Below are 17,713 nucleotides of genomic sequence, written 5' to 3' on the forward strand. Positions count from 1 at the left end.
AACATAATTAATATAGATTATTTATAAAATTATTTTTATTTTTTTAAATTAATTTTCTAAATTCTATAAAATCATATGATTATTTATTCATAGCATTATTTATTTATCTCTGTTTTGTGGTTTATTTATTCATTTATTTTTAATATTTTTGATGTTTTGTTTGAATATATTATTTAATGTTGTTTTTTAGGTTCTGTTCTTTTACTTTATATAACATTTATTTGAATAAACAAATTAAAATAAAGAACCCAGATAACTATCAATAATACAATATAATTATTTAATGTTAGATTTTTTTACATGTTTTTCGTTTACAACATTCATATATATGTTTTACTTGATGTTATTATACTATATATTAATTTAAAATATTATATTTGAATACTATTTCTTTCGTTAAAATAAATACAAGGGGAATTTTTTATTATTTAAGACAATATATATTTAATGGGTATTAACAAGCGGTAGATTTTATTTGAGATTTATTCTTTAAACAAATAGTTTTTATCTCGATAGTTGTTTATCTTAATATTTAAGATTATTTGTTTAAAAGTAACAAATAAACCCTTTTAAAACCGAATAAAAAAAGTAAGACACATAAACCAATGATGTAAACGAAAAACATATAAAAAACAACATTAAATAATTAAATTTGATATTTGATAGTTATTCGGGGTTCTATTTTAATTTGTTTATTCGAGCAATACGTAAAAAAACTCTATATAATGTGAACAAGCAGAACGTAAAAAAACAATATTAAATCATATATTCGAATAAGACGTCAAAAATATTAATAGATTTTTAAACCATAAAGACAATTATAAATAAGTAAAGCTAAGAATAAATTATATATATATATATATATATATATATATATATATATATAATAAAAATAATTTTATAGGAAATCTATACAAATTTTATTAAAATAAAGAACAAATAAAATTATATAATAATAATAATAATAATAATAATAATAATAATAATAATAGTAAATTGTTAAAAATAAAAAAATAAAAAAATAAAAAATAAATAAAAATAAAAAGGAAGAAGATAAGTTAGTCTTTTTATATGAAATAAAACCTGCAATATCTATAAACCACAATGCATAAACGGTAAAGATATAATTTATTAATTTTTAAACTTAAATATCAAAACTGTAAATCTAACCAAAACACAGGGACCATTTCTTTAGTTTACTCAAAAAAACCCACAGAAAATAGTTAGATTACTCAATTTCCCTACGTATATTTGTTACCTTAGAAAAATGGGCATTAACATCCGTACGACGAGGATATTTTAGAAAAAAACGTGTAGAATAAATTGATAGCTACAGTGGCATTTGGAGAGCCGTCAACCGCTTTGCGCGCAGACACGAAAATGTCATGCGCATCTCCACACAAACCAATATGTGATCCAAAATTTCCAACTCCACACCTGGAATCCGTGGTTTTACTTTTTACTTTTTAGCAACAATCTTATTACTTGTTAAATCACTCATACTTTTCTTTTTTATTTTTAAACAAATTATATGTCATTATTTTATAGCAATTTGGTCTTAGACTTATCGTTATATCCTATCATTACAATAATAAATTAATTTTTATGATAAAAATATAAGTTCGTCGCTTCAATTCAATTTTATCAACCATTGCATTTTTTTTTTTTTTTTCTCTTTTTGAACAATAACAAGAACTCCAAAACAAACATTATTAAAAAACAAAAACTTGATGTATCAAATCTAATTCCACCAATGACTATATTGTGCAAGTATGTAAAGAACGAACCGCTAGACAAAAAAAAAAAAAAAAAAAAGATGTAATTAAATAATAATGTTTTCTCTATTAACGACACATCAAAATTCATGGTAAATTTTAATATATTTTATGGATTGTTACATGTCGTTAGTCACATCACAAAACTCGAATTCGCCAACACTTGTTCGTTTCACTCCAATTTTGGGAGCAGTTATATACGTGTTCAAACTCACTCAAAATACTATAATATATAATGATTTGATAACTCAAATTGTATAGTTTATTTTTAACCACTGAAATATTAAACAAGTATAAAATAATAAAATAATTATATCTAAACATACCATCAAGCTAAAACTAAATTAAAACAGGTTAAACATGTGACCCATTCAACTTACATAGATTGAAAATTCCAACCAAACCAACTAATTTTGGGTTGGATTAACCTCTTCTCAAGTAATTTAACTCAACCAAGGACTAAATATGCCCAAAAAAAAAATCTTGAAAAGTCAATAGTCAACGAAGTCCTTACCTACACGTTTCAACAACTCCATCCAATGTTTTGATGTTAACAAAGTACTCTCCAAGAAATTCAACCCTTTATAAACCAAACCACCCGTAGGCCCATCCACATACACCCACCTCCATTTCCGATCATGGAACAACAAATCACCACCACAGAAAACTCACCACCGTCCACCACCACCACCACCACCATGGCAGAGCCACCAAAAACCCCAAAGAGGCCACGATACAACCGATGCTTCTCCTCCTTCATGGAGATATCAATAGACCCAGGAATCAAATCCCTCACAAGACTCGATTCAACAAAATTCAAATTAGGAATCCAGAAATGGGCCAAAGTAGTCGTTCGTTACGCCCGCCAGGTCAGCGATCGCTTCGGTAGCCGCCACATCACCACCTCAACTCCATAGCAACATCATACATATGTTGCATTTACTTACATGTAAGATGTAACTACTCCAATCGGTATATATATTTTTTCAATGGAATCAATATTCTTTTGTTGAGCTCTATATTAATTTGATTTGATTAATTCATTCATAAAATAAACTTTCTAAACTAATCCAAAATGGGTGTATAATAATAATAATAATTATATACATAAATATGTGCTACTGATTTTTTTTTTTTTTCTAGTATCAAAACAACAATCAAATAAATCAATTACAATTAGCCTTCACCAACATCCCTCTACGACCAGAAATATTTCTCAAAAGTTGCTTAGAACACATGTTTTGTGCGTGAGTCGCGTTCTTCATTCTGTTTGCTTTCACCCAATCCGGTTCCTACCAAAAACATTTCCATTTTTGTAAAAATATAATTCACCTAATAAAAAAAAAGAATCAAATAACCAAAATTAAATAAAATAGTAAAATACCTCAGGTACAATCCTTGAAAAACCAAACTTTATAAGTAGCAAGACATGTTCCATTATTAAAATGGCTGCAAGTCCTGGAGATATGTTCCATTTTCCTTCCCTATCATATAAACATACTAAAAGCGCACAATTTGTGCATATCGACACCACTATCAGAAACTGAAAATCAAAAAATCAAAAAATTATAAAATTATAAAACACGTTTTTTATATATAAAGTGTATGGAATTATAGAAAGGATTATGACCTGAAATATGTTAAGCCAAGCGCCTATTGTGGCATCGACTCGTGGAACAGGTCTTCTAAACATGACAATAATCTTTAAAGCGTCTGCTCTGATTTCTGTAATATTGTTCTTTACGACACAAAAACATGACAAGCGTTTTTTATATTAACTTGTCAATGACATAATATTTTATTTGGAAGAATAAGAAGAAAAAGGTGTTGGATTTACCAATGCAGCAAAAGCAAATGCAGGAGGAAAAGCACAAGCAAACATCATAATCATTCCAAATTGCAAAGCCAACTCCAGAAAATCTGTGCAATATTTTTATATTATATTTTGGAAAAATGAATAAATAAATTTGTTTTATAAATTTATATATTACCATCAAAGAGCCCATCTTCAAGTTCATCACCAATACTTGCAGCATACACAGGCTTAAAGTACTCTTTTTCTACCCTAGAATTGAAAATATGTTTTCCACCTGCATACCCTTTCTCCCGTTTTCTCTTGTGACTTCATAAATGATGAGTCAGCGTTTATTAATTATTCGACACTCAATATAATTATTTTAAGAAAAAAAAAAAAGACTTACCGAATAGCTCTGTATTTTCTATAACTGTATTTGACATAAGGCAGAGAATTTTCCATCAGATTCTCCAACACCTAGAGAACATTTTTCAATCAAACACTTTTTAAAAATTAAAAAATATAAACATTTAAGAAAATTTCACTACATTTTTTATAATTTTATCACCTCTGATATGATTAAACGTTGAATTATAACTTGTCGAAGTGTCATGAAGTTTCGATGTAGAACTGCATGATAAAGTATTCCAATGTATGATTGCATAAAGTAGAGACCAAAAACCTGTATCATGATTTATCAGAGATTAAATTTATATTAAAAAAAAAAGTTAAATTTACAAATAATGACCTTATAAACCAAACTATTAGCTCTATATTCAGAGCACTTGTTCTTTTCATCTTTAATTAACTTCACAGACACTTTCCCTCCAATTTGTGTAAAATACTGGATAGCAAACAGGTATCCTGCAGTCAACCCAAACCTGAAATATAAACAATTTATTATAAACTTATAATTATATTAATAAATATTATTTTAAAGATCGTGTAATTGTTAAAAAAAAGAAAAAAAAAGTACTCACTTTACAACATCAGATCCGATGCTTTCATACAAATGTGCATATGCTAATTCAAAAGGAAGTTGAAGGCATATGATACTGAGAATAATAATTGCATCATTTCTAAATCTCATCATTCTCCCAAACCATTCTTCTCTTTGAAATTTTTCATTTTCTTTTCCTTTATTTTCACCCCATTTTTTAGCTGAAGCTGCTGATGAATGAAAGGAACTCCACTCTGTGTCCATGTATTTGTAAGCAGACTCTGATCCAGCTGAATAACTAATTTGCCACCTGTAAAATCAGGAAACAAAAAATAAAAAGATTTTAAGAATTAGGTATTATTTTGATTATCTAAAAGTATAACACAAAGATGTTGTATTAATTACCTGGCTAAAAGGGTAGAGTTTTTTCGCTTCCAGAATTGGAAAAATAAAACTGCCCATGAAGTTATGCATATAAAGAAAATGGGAAGCACAAATAACTGCAATGATCTGAAAGGAAATTAAAGATTCAGATGAATGTGTTAAGCCAAAGAAATTTGTTTTTTTTTTGGGAATGTAAGGATAAAATGGTCAAAAGAAAGTGACATACACATACCCAAAATCAACCAATTGCAATATAAGCCCAAACACTGCAGGGAATAGCAACCATTTTGTGTACATTCCAAGAAAAGCAAAATATGTTGCAATCTGTATATAAGATAAGCAATCAATATAAACATCAATAAAATAGGTAATATATATTAATTATATAAAAAATTAATCCCTATTTACCTTTGTTCCATAGTAGGCATAGATCTCATCAATAGGTTGATTTGTAAGGTCCCATAAGTTTAGTGCCCAACGTTTCAAAAGCTGTTTTCTCTTTGTTTCATCTATGAAACAAAATCGATGATAATTACAAAACTAGATTGTGAAAGGAAGAAAAAAGAAGAATTTTAGGAGACATACCATGAAGAGGAAAGACTTCTTTAACAATGGCTTCTGTCTCCAATTTCCACATAAGAGATTCACCAGGCTCCCAGTTAAATTTTCTGCCATTGAATTTTAAAACTACAGCAGATTCGCCATTGTTTACCTGTCAATTTCAGTGTTTGATTTCAGCGATTGATAGTGAAAACGTGGAAGAGTAGATATTAACTTACGATTCCGTATATCATGTGATTGTAGCAGCGAAAACGTTCACACCAACTGAATAGCGAACCATCTGCTTGTTTGATAAAAGCCTCGGATTCATCCCATTCGAATTGTAAATCCACACCTGCAACAAAACTAAATGAAGAAGAAGGAAGAAATATGGGAAGATAAAGGGGGGGAGTAGGATTATCGTGTGTGATTTCACCTATATGAGTTCTCTTCTTCAAATGTAACTCAGCGGCTGCCTGACCTAAAACCTCCACCGGCGCTGCTAGCTGGAAAAGAGAACATGTTGAAAGGGTTTTAATAGGGTTTTGAAATTCAATTTACAAAATGCCACGGATTTGCTTGGTTTTTCTATGATAATGTATAAGAAATAAGAAAAGAATCATATACGTTCGATGAAAACTATGCATGTTGTTGAAATGAATGTAGAGGAATGAACCTTGAGGAATTCATCGTGAAGGCCAGCAACTCTATCGACAATTAGACCAACTTTTTGAAATTCATAAACAAGAACTTCATCACAATCATAACCATAGTTGTCCCCAATATCGTCTACTACCCTCTTATGAATAACAACCCCTATTTCAAAAGCGGCTTGTTTCCCCTTTAATGTCTCCATTTCGGAATCTCCAAGAAATCCCTGAAAACAAGAAAATCCCTTCGGAAATTTGTTATTTGTGAATCAAAAAACACGAATTCTTACAAAAACCTAGCTCCTACAAAAAAGGATTAAAGAAAATGGAAACGATATCATCAGAATCATCGTTTTAAACATGCCGACTAGGTCATATTTAGGGGTTTTTTCGGAATTGAAAATGTGTTTCCGCTGTAACGCAATAGAAAGGGATTCGAAAAGGAGGAGAAAAGGAATAGACAAAAAATCAAAGACAGGTGTCTGTGAAATCGAGATTTAGGGGTGTGATGGCGCGTTGAGATTAAGGAATGAGTTGCCACGTGGGTTTGTATGACCCAATTGGCGCCGACTTGTACTCAATGAAGATGAACTTAAAACGATGAAGTCGTCATGAATTCAGCTGAAAGACAAATGTCGCACGACTATCGATGTGCATACATCGATTGCAACGCCATTCCTTGTTTTCCATATCTGAAAATGCGAAATGCAGAGAGATGGGACCATGAAAACATTTATTCTGATCAAAATCAGATGATAGGAATACAAGGTTCCTCGGATAAAATGGCAAGTTGCCGAAAACTGTCGAGGGAATGGTTACCGGCGCAGGCTGAGTGAATTTTCCGGCGAACTTGATTTTTTTGAAATTTGGATTCCTTCCTTCAGAGTTACAATCAAATATCAAAATAGCGTCAATTTAGCGGTTTTCAAATTATAGTCATAAGAATCCTGAGAGATTCTGTTTTGAATGAATATTTGGAAAGGATTAATTATTAAGAGTAAATTACAAAACTAGTCCTAGTTTACTAAAAGTAGATTATTTTGATTTTTATATTTGGACAGAATTATATCAACGTACGTGCTTTTGGCAAGTGGTAAGGAATTTTTTTGCAAAGATTGTCTTTAAGTTTAAGAATTTTTTGTAAAAACGATTCTTATGGCTAACTATGTTAAAAGGAGGGATTATTTTTTTACGCATTGATTAATATACCTTCATGTCATATTGATCATTTCTAAAATTTGTCTTAAAAAAAATAAAATGTTATGTGTTTATCTGTTTCACATGATTTCTAAGGAATTAAAAGGAATTGGAAACTAAAATCGAAAGCAAAATGTGTTTTGCTTACCAACATGTTTGACTTACTAAATGAATAAAATCAAATTTCTATAATTACCATTTATTTATGTATTTGAATAATTTCTAGAACAAATTATACAAATGGTCCTTAAGGTTTTGTTTTCTTCCCTAAAGTAGTCTCTATGAAACTTTTTTCCCTTAGATGGTACCTACGGAACAAACCTTGCACACAAAAGGTCCTTGTGACTAACTTTGCTAACAAATTTTGTTAAATGACAAAAATACCCTTTGTTTTATGAACACAAATGGTCCTCTCTCTCTCTCTCTCTCTCTCTCTCTCTCTCTCTTCGTCCTTCCACTATGTTATGATTTAGGGGGTTTCACAATTGCTTCAAAATTTTAAAAGCCAAGTTTAGAAATTTGTGGGTAAACTATGTTTTAGGCGTAGCTAAGAACATTGCACCATGGAAAGATCATTCAGACAAAAGATCAAACACTTGGTAGACAATAAGATCAAACATGTTTCCCTGTAACATTTTACAAACTTGAAAGAACACCTGAAAGCATAAACATTGTTTGTACACCCATTTCCATTCTCATGCTCTTCACTTGCTCATAACCCATTAACCCTTGCACAAAAAAAGCATAATATTGAATGGAAGATTCAATCACGATGAACAACATGAAGCAGTTTCATAAACAATCAGATGCAAATCAAAGGAGAGATGAAGAAATGTCGACTAGTCAAACCCAACCTTGCTCACCTAAATCCTCATCGATATATCCCAAGATTCATCAATTACATCCTCAAAGAACATCGTTTCCTCTTCACCCTAATCGGAATCTTGATCGGTTTTGCCTTCGTCATCCTGAGACCATCGTTTACCACCATCCGATACTGGATATGAAATCCCATATGTGCAACGGAAGAGAAAGTTCACGAAGAAGAAGTCATCTATCGGATCAGTGCTTTCCGGCAAAACCAGAAGGATATGAGAAGGGAAAGAGAGTGGTAGTTGCTTCCTCCAGTGCGCTTCTCATCTCGTCAGTTGATAGCATCACGAGCAGTTGCAGCGGGCACGAGGGTGCTGGCGGAGATGTGGTTGCCGGTGTTCCTAGGTGTCGACGATGGTGAAGGAATGAAACAACAGAGTAATGAAGTTGAAGATGTAAAAGACCCATATATGAGAGAGAGAGAGAGGGGGGGATCATTTATGTGCATAAAACAAATGGCATTTTTGTCATTTCATAAAACTTAACAGAATCTGTTAGCAAAGTTAGTCACAGGGGCCTTTTGTGTGCAAGGTTTGCTCCGTAGGTACCATCTGAGGGGAAAAAAGTTTCATAAGGACTACTTTAGGGAAAAAGACAAAATCTTAAGGACCATTCGTGTAATTTGTTCTAATTTCTAATTCTTTCTCCGTGCATCAATAATTTATATTAAATTTCATATATTTTTTTAGTGACAAAATTGACCTCCCATTATGTACGAGATATTGAAATAAAAACAATCATCTATGTGGTTTTCATTCTCTTTCCTATGATTATATGCTCTCATCAATTATATATCTCTCAATCATGATTACGATCTCAGTCATTATTACCAAACGATTCCATCTATCGATCATCATTGTTGTGCTATCGTACTTCATATGTGATTAACCATTTTTGTAATACTTTGTTATATCGTCTCTATTGACAAGTAAGCCTCTCGATTTTTTCCGCAATTAATTGTGTTTCACCATTGTTTTATACATTTTTCATATCTGCTTCATCTTTGCATCGTAGATAATATCATAATATTTTCATATATGTGATATTGTACTTCGTCATTGGTTTATTTGCATTAATTATGTTCATAATTGTTTTATACATTTGTGCTTCATTTTGCATCATAGGAAATAACATAATATTTTCACATTTCACATGTGTGCTACTGTACTTCTTGGTTGGTTACTTTGTATGAACTATTAGTAACTATGTTTACATGTATAAATACTTGTAAAATACATTTTGTAGTTCGAACTTATCATTGAGGATGTGCAATCGCACCTTTTATAAGTTTGCATACAAAGTGTTTGTGTTTGACTTTGTGTTTTTTTGTATTTGCTTGTGTATATCTTTTAGGAGTTTAAGAAACTCCAGACCTAATGAGGAGTGTTTCCTTTCATTTAAGAGTATTGTGGTTCATAAAAATGGGACCTTGATCTTTCCTAATCATGCATGATTGATCAAGTAAGCTTTTTGGTCATGAATAAGACTTAGGTTTGGATTTTTGACCCCTTGTAGCCATGCAAAGGCATAAAGGTTACAACTGTATGGTTTTAAACATTTGTTAGGGTTAGATCTGAAGTTTGGATTTTAAGTCTTAAGGTATTAAGACCTTATTAGAGAAATTAGACGTTTGAAGGGTACGTTGGGCGTAACCTTAAGTACGTTGGGATGTACTGGGTTGCTTCCCCGTAAACCTTCCAAGTAGAGGTTGTACGTTGGGCGTAATAAGTAGCATGTTAGGTGTACTAATAGAAAATCCACTCGGTCCATTTTTGGGCTTTGGGTTGTTAGGGATTTTGGACCTTGTATTTGGGTCATGCTTGGAAATGGAAAAATGATCTTTTGCCCTTGGTAAAATAAATATGGTTTAGACCATGAAATATGGGTTAAACCTTGATTTTAATTAGGGTTATCTTTACGTTTTGATTAATGTAAGGAGTCGTGTAGCAATAACTAAACTGTGTGATTCAATTATCTTCAGTTAGAGGTGTGTATTCTCACTGTGCTTATGGGTAGAAGGCACCAATGTCAGCCCACTATGTTGTTATATTGTATGTTAGTTATTATGTGAATCTTACATGTTTGTATGATTTAGGTTGAAATAGACCCTAAGGTTGGGCCCCAGTACTGGGCCCATGAGTATATGATGGGTTGGAAGAAACCTCATGGTTAGGCCTAGTTGTTTGTTTGGCATGTAATACTTTGGGGAAACTCACTAAACCTTGTGCTTACAGATTATTTCTACAGTTTCAGGTACTTCCAGTTCAAAAGGGAAGGGCCTGACGTGATGGAAAAACATCATCCCTTCATGATTTCCTCACTTTTTGATATTTGTATAATGATATTTTTGTTGGATTACGTGTCTAAGCCCATAACTATAATTGGTGTGTACTTGACCAAATGGTAGCATGATCCATTTCCGGTTGCCATCTTCAAAACAATTTGATAGGATGGATATTTGAGTAAGAAGTTATTTGTAATTTATTAATATATTATAAGTATAATATAATAATTGAGAAATAATATTATTTAATTGGTATTAATCAATAATTAATTTGGAATTAATTTAGTGATCAAAAGATACTAATTAAATTAACGGGGACTGATTATGTAAATCAGTGATACATATGGTTTGGGCTATTGATCCATGATGGGCTAAGTTTATGTGAGAGTCCATGAAGAGTTGGTCCATATGAGTTATGGATCATAAGCCTAAGTGTAAGAATTAGGCTTACATATAACTCTTGGAATTCTACAATATATATGTAACCCGCTAAAGCTAAAAATGGGACCAAGGGTGTATTATTCTAAGAGATGGACGATTTTGAGTGCTACTAAACCTGTCTCATTTGTTCTCCAATTGTTCACGGTGTTTGTGAACTCTTTGAGGCATCATACGTGGTGTGCTAAGCTCTTAAAGGCCAAAATACAACAAGCTACAACAAGAGATAATCTTCTAACTTGTTTTTTATGATTCATATATCAATGTTGTATGCTAGTCATTAGTTTCATGCTTTGGAAATTTTTATTGCATGTATAACTAGAGAAAACTTAGATCTAAAGCATTAGGGTTGTATGTGCACCATAGGAGTGTTATAATACATAAATCCCAACAGTGGTATCAGAGCCATGGGTGTTTTCTGTTATATAGATGCAATTGTATCGTTTTCAAAGTTGAAAAATTGTGATTTTTGTTGTCTGACTTTTGGACTCGATGAGTCCCATGAGTGGACTCGACGAGTTGACTCATATGACCATGAACTCGACGAGTCCATAACCTGGCTCGACGAGTTGGATCATTAGATGGCATATTTTTCGAGTTTTTGGCATGTTTTGGATTAGGATCGTTACCACAAACTATTTTGGCTCGTAAAATTCGATTTTACTTATATGGTAATGATCATCCTCATCCAATAACATGATGATTGTCAAATTTTAAGATAATGACTTTTTTTTGTAAAACTCTAATTATTTGTAGAATTTGAATCATCTTGCTATTAGGTCAAATTAGTAATAGATAAAATTATGATTATTTTATTAGTTGTAAAATTTAATCTAAATGTTTTGAAGAGTTACAAAACTTGTTATCAAGTTTTGGAACTCAAAAAGTTTTTTTTAGTTACAAAAATATTACTTAAAATGATCTAAATATATTTTTTTTGAAGAGTTTTATAACTTGTCCTCAAGTAATGGAACATGAAAAGTCACATTCATTAAACATTAACTCCATAAGTTATGGAAATCAAAAGTTTTGAAGAGTTACAAAACGTGCCCTTAGGTTTTGGAACTTGAAAAGTCTTATTTATGAAACATTGAAAGTTGTAACTCTTAGTTTCATAACTTAAAAAAAATTAATTAAATAGTATTAATTTTGAATTTTATGTCTTGGTTTAATTATCTAAAAAAATTAATTAAATAGTTTTAATTTTAAAATTTGTATTTAAAACTTTTATGGTTTTGAATAGTTCAAATTACACCCTTATAGAGTTTATGAAATTAATTAAAGTGTTTAATTAAAAGATAATTAATAATACATAATGTCACGGTTTAAGTTTATTTAAATTAAGAGTATAATTTGTTAATAGATTAAACCAACAAGTATTTTAAATGTGTAAAATACACCCTTATACTATATAAAATTAAAAGTTTAATATATTATATATGTATAAGTAAAAGGTCAGTCTTACCGTTAGTAAGCCTCATTTACGAAGCTAATCTATAAGGGGATATAAGGAAACTGTTGGATTAGTTTCTAAGCTCGTAACTATATTTGGTAAATACTTGACCCGGTTGTGCATGATCTTTTTGGGTTGCCTTCACCAAAGCAACTTGACAGGGTAATTTATGAATAGAGAGGTTAATATGGTTTATTAATATATTATATGAATAATATATTAAAGGAGAAATCATATAGTTTGATTAATATTAGACACTAATTAATTAAGAATTAATTATGTGGCTAAAAGACATTAATTAAATATCGGGGACTTAAACTGTCAAATGTGTGATAGTTGAGTATTGTGCTGAGGAGCCTCTTGGACTAGGCATGGACAAAATTAGGATGTGTCCATCCATAATTTCGGTCATAAGGGCCTTATTACAGAAGCTTCCTTGGATTGCTTAAGGCCTAAGCTGTACATTAGGGTTTAGACTGAAACCCTAGCAGCACCAGTATAAATAAGACCCTAAGGCTTCCAATTTTCGGCCACTTGAACCCTAAGAGCCTTCATAGCCGAATTTGTGTCTATTACCTCTCTCTCATATAATCCTTTTGCTTGTGTGGTGTTTGTAAGCCATTAGAGGAGTGATATTTGTGAATCTAAGCTCCAAGACAAGATGATTCAAGCCATTGTTCAAGAGGTAATCATCTAGATTTGTTTTCTTATGTAAATTTCGAATCATGTATGCTAGATCTAGGGTTTGTAAGTCTTGGATGAATTGCATGTACAATAGAGAAACCTAGATCCAAGATTTAGGGTTTGCATTAACACATAGAATGTGTAAAACCCATCAGAAATTGCCTATAAAATGGCAGTTGAATGGGTGTCCACTCTCACCCACCGCCTCCTTGATTTGTGGAGGGTCGTTAGTCGAATGGGTATGATAGGGCACAAACTCCCACTATAAGTATAATGAAATACCAAGTAACTAAATGCTTAATAAATTCTCAATCTTAGTTACTTAGAAAAAGATGTAAATTTGATGCTAACCCATGAAATTTCACGTTGCACCTGTCAGTTTGTAGAGCGTGTGTGGTTAACCGACACACTAATGTGGACTAATGAAGGATAGAAATGGGTAACTCGTATTTTGTCATAGATCAATAGAGCGTGTGTGGTTAACCAAAACATTGATTGAGTGATAAATGTCTTCGAGAGTACCAAGCTAATTTGCATGGTTATTCACACCTTGTTTGTGATCCTCGGTATCCCAGTTACAAACTTGAAGGGCATATCGAGATTAAACAAGCCATTTAAAAGTTCAATGAAACTCAAAGAATCTAGGAATTTCAATTCATTTAAAACCTAATATTCATTTTTGTTTTTCATGGTGGAAATTGGTAAATCGTCATTTACCTACCTTTAAATATTTTACAATTGGATTACGGCCTCCCTCTTCCAATTTGTAGAATATTGTGTTGGGTCCTAGCCTTAATATTTCATTTGGGTGCTATATTAAGGACTTAAGTCAACTAAACTTGAATTTCTCCCTTGTAGATGTCTAGTTTTGACAACTATAGTCTTCCCGAATCTTTTAGAAAAAGTTTTCCTCGTGAAGATGAAATTCCACGTGACGATCAATGTGAAAGATTAATCCCCTTTTCATGCTTCAATGGAACTTCTCTTCCTCCACATCCTCCAATTATTCTCCCTGAACCACATGTTCGTTGACTTGATAGTTGTTGTTGTAGGAGAACTCAACTAATGGAAGATAGGTATACCAGCTACCACCAAAGTCTAGGACACATGCCCGCAGCATATCCTCCAAAGTTTGGATGGTCCTCTCGCGCTGACCATCCTTCTGCAGGTGAAAAGCAGTGCTAAAGTGTAGACGGGTGCCCAACTTGTTGTGAAATTTCTTCTTAAATCTAGAAGTAAATCGCATGTCTCTGTCAGAAATCACGGAGACTAGCACTCTGTGTCAGGCCACCGCCTCCCTTATATAGATGTCGGCCAGCTTCTCGGACGAAATTCTCTCATGGATCGGTATAAAATGGGCACTCTTGGTCAACCGATCCACAATGACCCATATCGAATCCATTCCTCGTCCGGTCATGGGAAGCTTGGTGATGAAATACAAAGTAATATCTTCCCATTTCCACATGGGGATGTCTAACGGCTGCGTCTTGCCGTGAGGCCTCTGGTGCTCGGCCTTGACCTTCCTGTAGGTCAGGCACTTCTCGATGTACCGGGCGACATCCCACTTCATGCAAGACCACCAATAATCAGGACGAAGATCTTTGTACATATTCGCCGCCCCATGATGAATGGAAAATTAGTATTTGTGCGCCTCCTCCATCAGAACCTGGCGCACACTCCCGTGATAGGGAACACACACCCTACGATGTAGCGTTAACAACCCACGACTATCATAGTCGAAGGAGGGAACCTGTCCCACAATACGCTCGCTCTTCCGATGTTCCTCCTTCATGGCCTCCTGTTGGGCCTCTCGGATCCGCTCTAGAAGTTGAGTCACCACTGTTATCCGCAAGCAAATGTCTCTAATTGGGATAGCCTTGCGGCTAAGAGCATCGGCCACCACATTGGCCTTCCCCGGGTGGTAGAGGATCTCACAATTGTAATCCTTCACCACATCTAGCCACCGACGCTGCCTTATGTTCAGATTTGGCTGGTCCATTAGGTACCTCAGACTCTTGTGATTCGTGTAAATGGTACAACGGACCGTATAGAGGTAGTGTCGCCAAACCTTGAGGGCGAAGACAACCGCCTCCAACTCCAAATCGTATGTCGGGTAGTTCGCCTCGTGAGGTTTCAGCTGCCTCGAAGCATATACGATAACATGCCCTCTCTTCATCACTACCGCACCCAATCCTGAGATGGACGCATCCCAATATACCACACAATCCTCTACACCCTCTGGCAGGGCGAGGATCGGTACCTCGCATAGTCTCTGTTTCGGTGCCTCAAACGCTGACTGTTGCTCAGGCCCCCAGCAAAAAACAACAGCTTTCTTCGTTAGCCAGGTCAGGGGTACGACTATATTGGAGAAATCCTAAATGAATCTCCGGTAGTAGCCCGCCAATCCCAGGAAATTCCGAATCTCAGATGGAGAATTCGGAACCTCCCATCTCATCACGACCTCTACTTTGGCCGGGTCAACCAAAATATTGTTTTTGTTGACAAGGTGCCCAAGAAACTGCACCTCACGCAACCAGAACTCACAATTAGAGAACTTGGCGTACAAGCTCTCCCTTCTCAAGGTATCCAACACCTCTCGCAAGTTCTCCTCGTGCTGCTCCTGTGTCTTGGAATAGAACAAGATATCATCAGTGAAAACTATCATAGGCCGATCCAGCATTGGTCTGTACACGTGGTTCATGAGGTCCATGAACACGATAGGAGCATTGGTGAGCCCTAAGGGCATCACCACGAACTCATAGTGGCCATAGCGAGTCCGGAAAGCAGTCTTCTGCATATCCTCATCCCTGACCCTCATCTGATGGTAGCCTGACTGCAAGTCTATCTTGGAAAACCAAGATGCTCCCTGAAGTTGGTCAAACAAGTTATCTATCCTCGGAAGTGGGTAACAGTTCTTCACTGTTACCTTGTTCAGCTCCTGGTAATCTGTGCACATGTGATGCGATCCGTCCTTCTTCTTGAAAAATAGGATCGGGGCTCCCCAAGGCGAACTACTCAGCCTGATAAATCCCTTGTCTAACATCTCATGCAGCTGGGTAGACAACTCTTGCATCTTGGGAAGATCCAACCGATATGGTGCCTTGGCTATCGAAGTTGCACCAAGGACTAGGTCGATCCTGAACTCTACTTGTCGCTCCGGAGGTATCCCAGGCAACTCCTCTGGGAATACATTTGTGTACTCTCGCACCACCGGTACATTGCTCACCGACGCCTTACCCACCTCCCGGGTATCCATAAAATAGGCGACATACCCAATGCAACCCCGTTGTAGGTAGTGCCTAGACCTCGTTGTTGAACATAAGGTCGGTCTGCCCTGTGGCCTCTCATCCCGAATCACCAGATCTCCCCCACTTGGGGTTCTGACGCGCACCAACAGCTGCCCACAGTTGATCACAACCCCATTAGGGCTCAACCAATCCGTACTGATTATAACCTTGTTCCCACACAATGGTATGGGAACCAAATCTACTAGATAGCGCTCCTCGAACAACCTCAAAACACAATCTCTGAAAACCTCTGATGCTCGAACTGATCGATCGTCAGTAATCTCGACCTCCAGAGGGCAATCCAACATTCCCGAAGACTTAGGGAACCTCTTGCTAAGTGCAAGAGAAAAAAATGATTTGGTAGCACCCGAATCAAACAACACCTGAATTGGAATACCGTTCACATGGAACGATCCAAAACAAGACACATAACTTAGCACATAAATATCGTAAACAACATATAATAAAAGCTAGGGAGAATAAATCATACCCATCACCACATCGGGTACGGCGAGTGCCTCCTCAGTACTCAACTGGAAGGATCGGCTCCTCGCCACTGGAGCGTCTGACTTGCCTTGCCGGCCATCAGTGATCCGTAGGGTCGCTGGAGCTGGTGGTGCTTCCGCTGTCAATCTCGGGCAATTGGCCCTTTTATGGCCTCGCTGGTTATAGTGAAAACACAACAACTCTGATGTCATAATGGTGGGGGTAGGGGCTTTACAATCCTTGCTGAAGTTCCCCGCCTTACCGCACTTAAAGCATCCTGATCCCCCAATCCTGTATGCTCCCTCATACGATTTGTCGCATTTCCTATAGCGGCCTCGGCCCTGCTGGCCCTTTGACCCAACATCGAATCCATTGGGTTTCTTCCCCAGAACCCCATCACCGGCTTAGTCTCTGCCTTCCTCTTCCGGAGGTGCTCTATATCAATCTCTCTCTCCCTTGCCCTCGCAATCATGGAATCTAGGGTCGGGCATGCTGAGTAACTGACAATCTCCTATATATCATCCCTCAACATATCATGGTAGCAGGTCTTCTGCATCTCCTCGTCTCCTGCATACTTGGGTACCAATAAAGCCCTCTCTCTGAATTTGGCGGTAATCTACGCCACCATCTCTGTCGTCTGTCTCATATCCAGAAACTCCCTGGCCAGCTACTGAATCTCCACAACCAGCACAAACTCAGCCCTTAACCTGGTCACAAAGTCTGACCAAGTCATTTCCTCAATAGTTGAGGCTCCCAAGGAATCCCCAACTGACTCCCACCAATCTTTAGCTCGGTCCCTCAAGCATCCAGCCGCATACCGGACCTTCGATCCCTCAGGGCAAAAGCTGGTCAACTGAGCAGACTCCATGTTTACAATCCATCTCCTGGTGACAATGGGGTCCTTAACCCTGTGAAAGTCTGGCGCAC

The 17,713-nt window shown here is 35.3% G+C and overlaps 1 protein-coding gene across 3 annotated transcripts; it reads right to left on the reverse strand.

The window, feature by feature from the left end:
• Nucleotides 1–2,841: 2,841 nt before the first annotated feature.
• LOC145042868 (anoctamin-like protein) lies at nt 2,842–7,018 on the reverse strand. Of its 3 annotated transcripts, none has more exons than XM_078991376.1 (16): nt 6,904–7,018; nt 6,111–6,311; nt 5,674–5,940; nt 5,480–5,606; nt 5,303–5,403; nt 5,127–5,218; nt 4,916–5,020; nt 4,551–4,820; nt 4,319–4,451; nt 4,139–4,252; nt 3,977–4,047; nt 3,767–3,897; nt 3,613–3,695; nt 3,406–3,513; nt 3,160–3,318; nt 2,842–3,067 (listed from the first exon to the last, which is right to left on the reverse strand). In XM_078991376.1, exons 2-16 carry the CDS (start codon nt 6,288–6,290, stop codon nt 2,942–2,944), a joined length of 2,067 nt encoding a protein of 688 aa, XP_078847502.1. In that variant the 5' UTR covers nt 6,291–6,311; nt 6,904–7,018; the 3' UTR covers nt 2,842–2,941. The 3 variants fall into 3 exon arrangements, with proteins under 3 accessions (XP_078847502.1, XP_078847501.1, XP_078847503.1); XM_078991375.1 differs by having other exon boundaries at nt 6,111–6,776; nt 6,904–6,989; XM_078991377.1 differs by lacking the exon at nt 6,904–7,018 and having other exon boundaries at nt 5,674–5,789; nt 5,871–5,940; nt 6,111–6,886.
• Between the last annotated feature and the right edge of the window lie 10,695 nt (nt 7,019–17,713).

Source organism: Lactuca saligna, chromosome 4 (assembly GCF_052625555.1).
Source record: "Lactuca saligna cultivar CGN05327 chromosome 4, ASM5262555v1, whole genome shotgun sequence".
In the NCBI taxonomy this organism is placed as follows: Eukaryota; Viridiplantae; Streptophyta; class Magnoliopsida; order Asterales; family Asteraceae; genus Lactuca; species Lactuca saligna.

Excerpts from the sequence above, each read along its gene's own strand:
- LOC145042868 (XM_078991376.1), bottom strand. The coding sequence starts at position 6,290 with ATGGAGACATTAAAGGGGAAACAAGCCGCTTTTGAAATAGGGGTTGTT. Across the intron at positions 3,898-3,976 it reads AGAAAATACAGAGCTATTCG|TCACAAGAGAAAACGGGAGA; the intron begins GTAAGTCTTTTT and ends TCATTTATGAAG. Across the intron at positions 3,319-3,405 it reads CTTGGCTTAACATATTTCAG|TTTCTGATAGTGGTGTCGAT; the intron begins GTCATAATCCTT and ends TTTGATTTTCAG.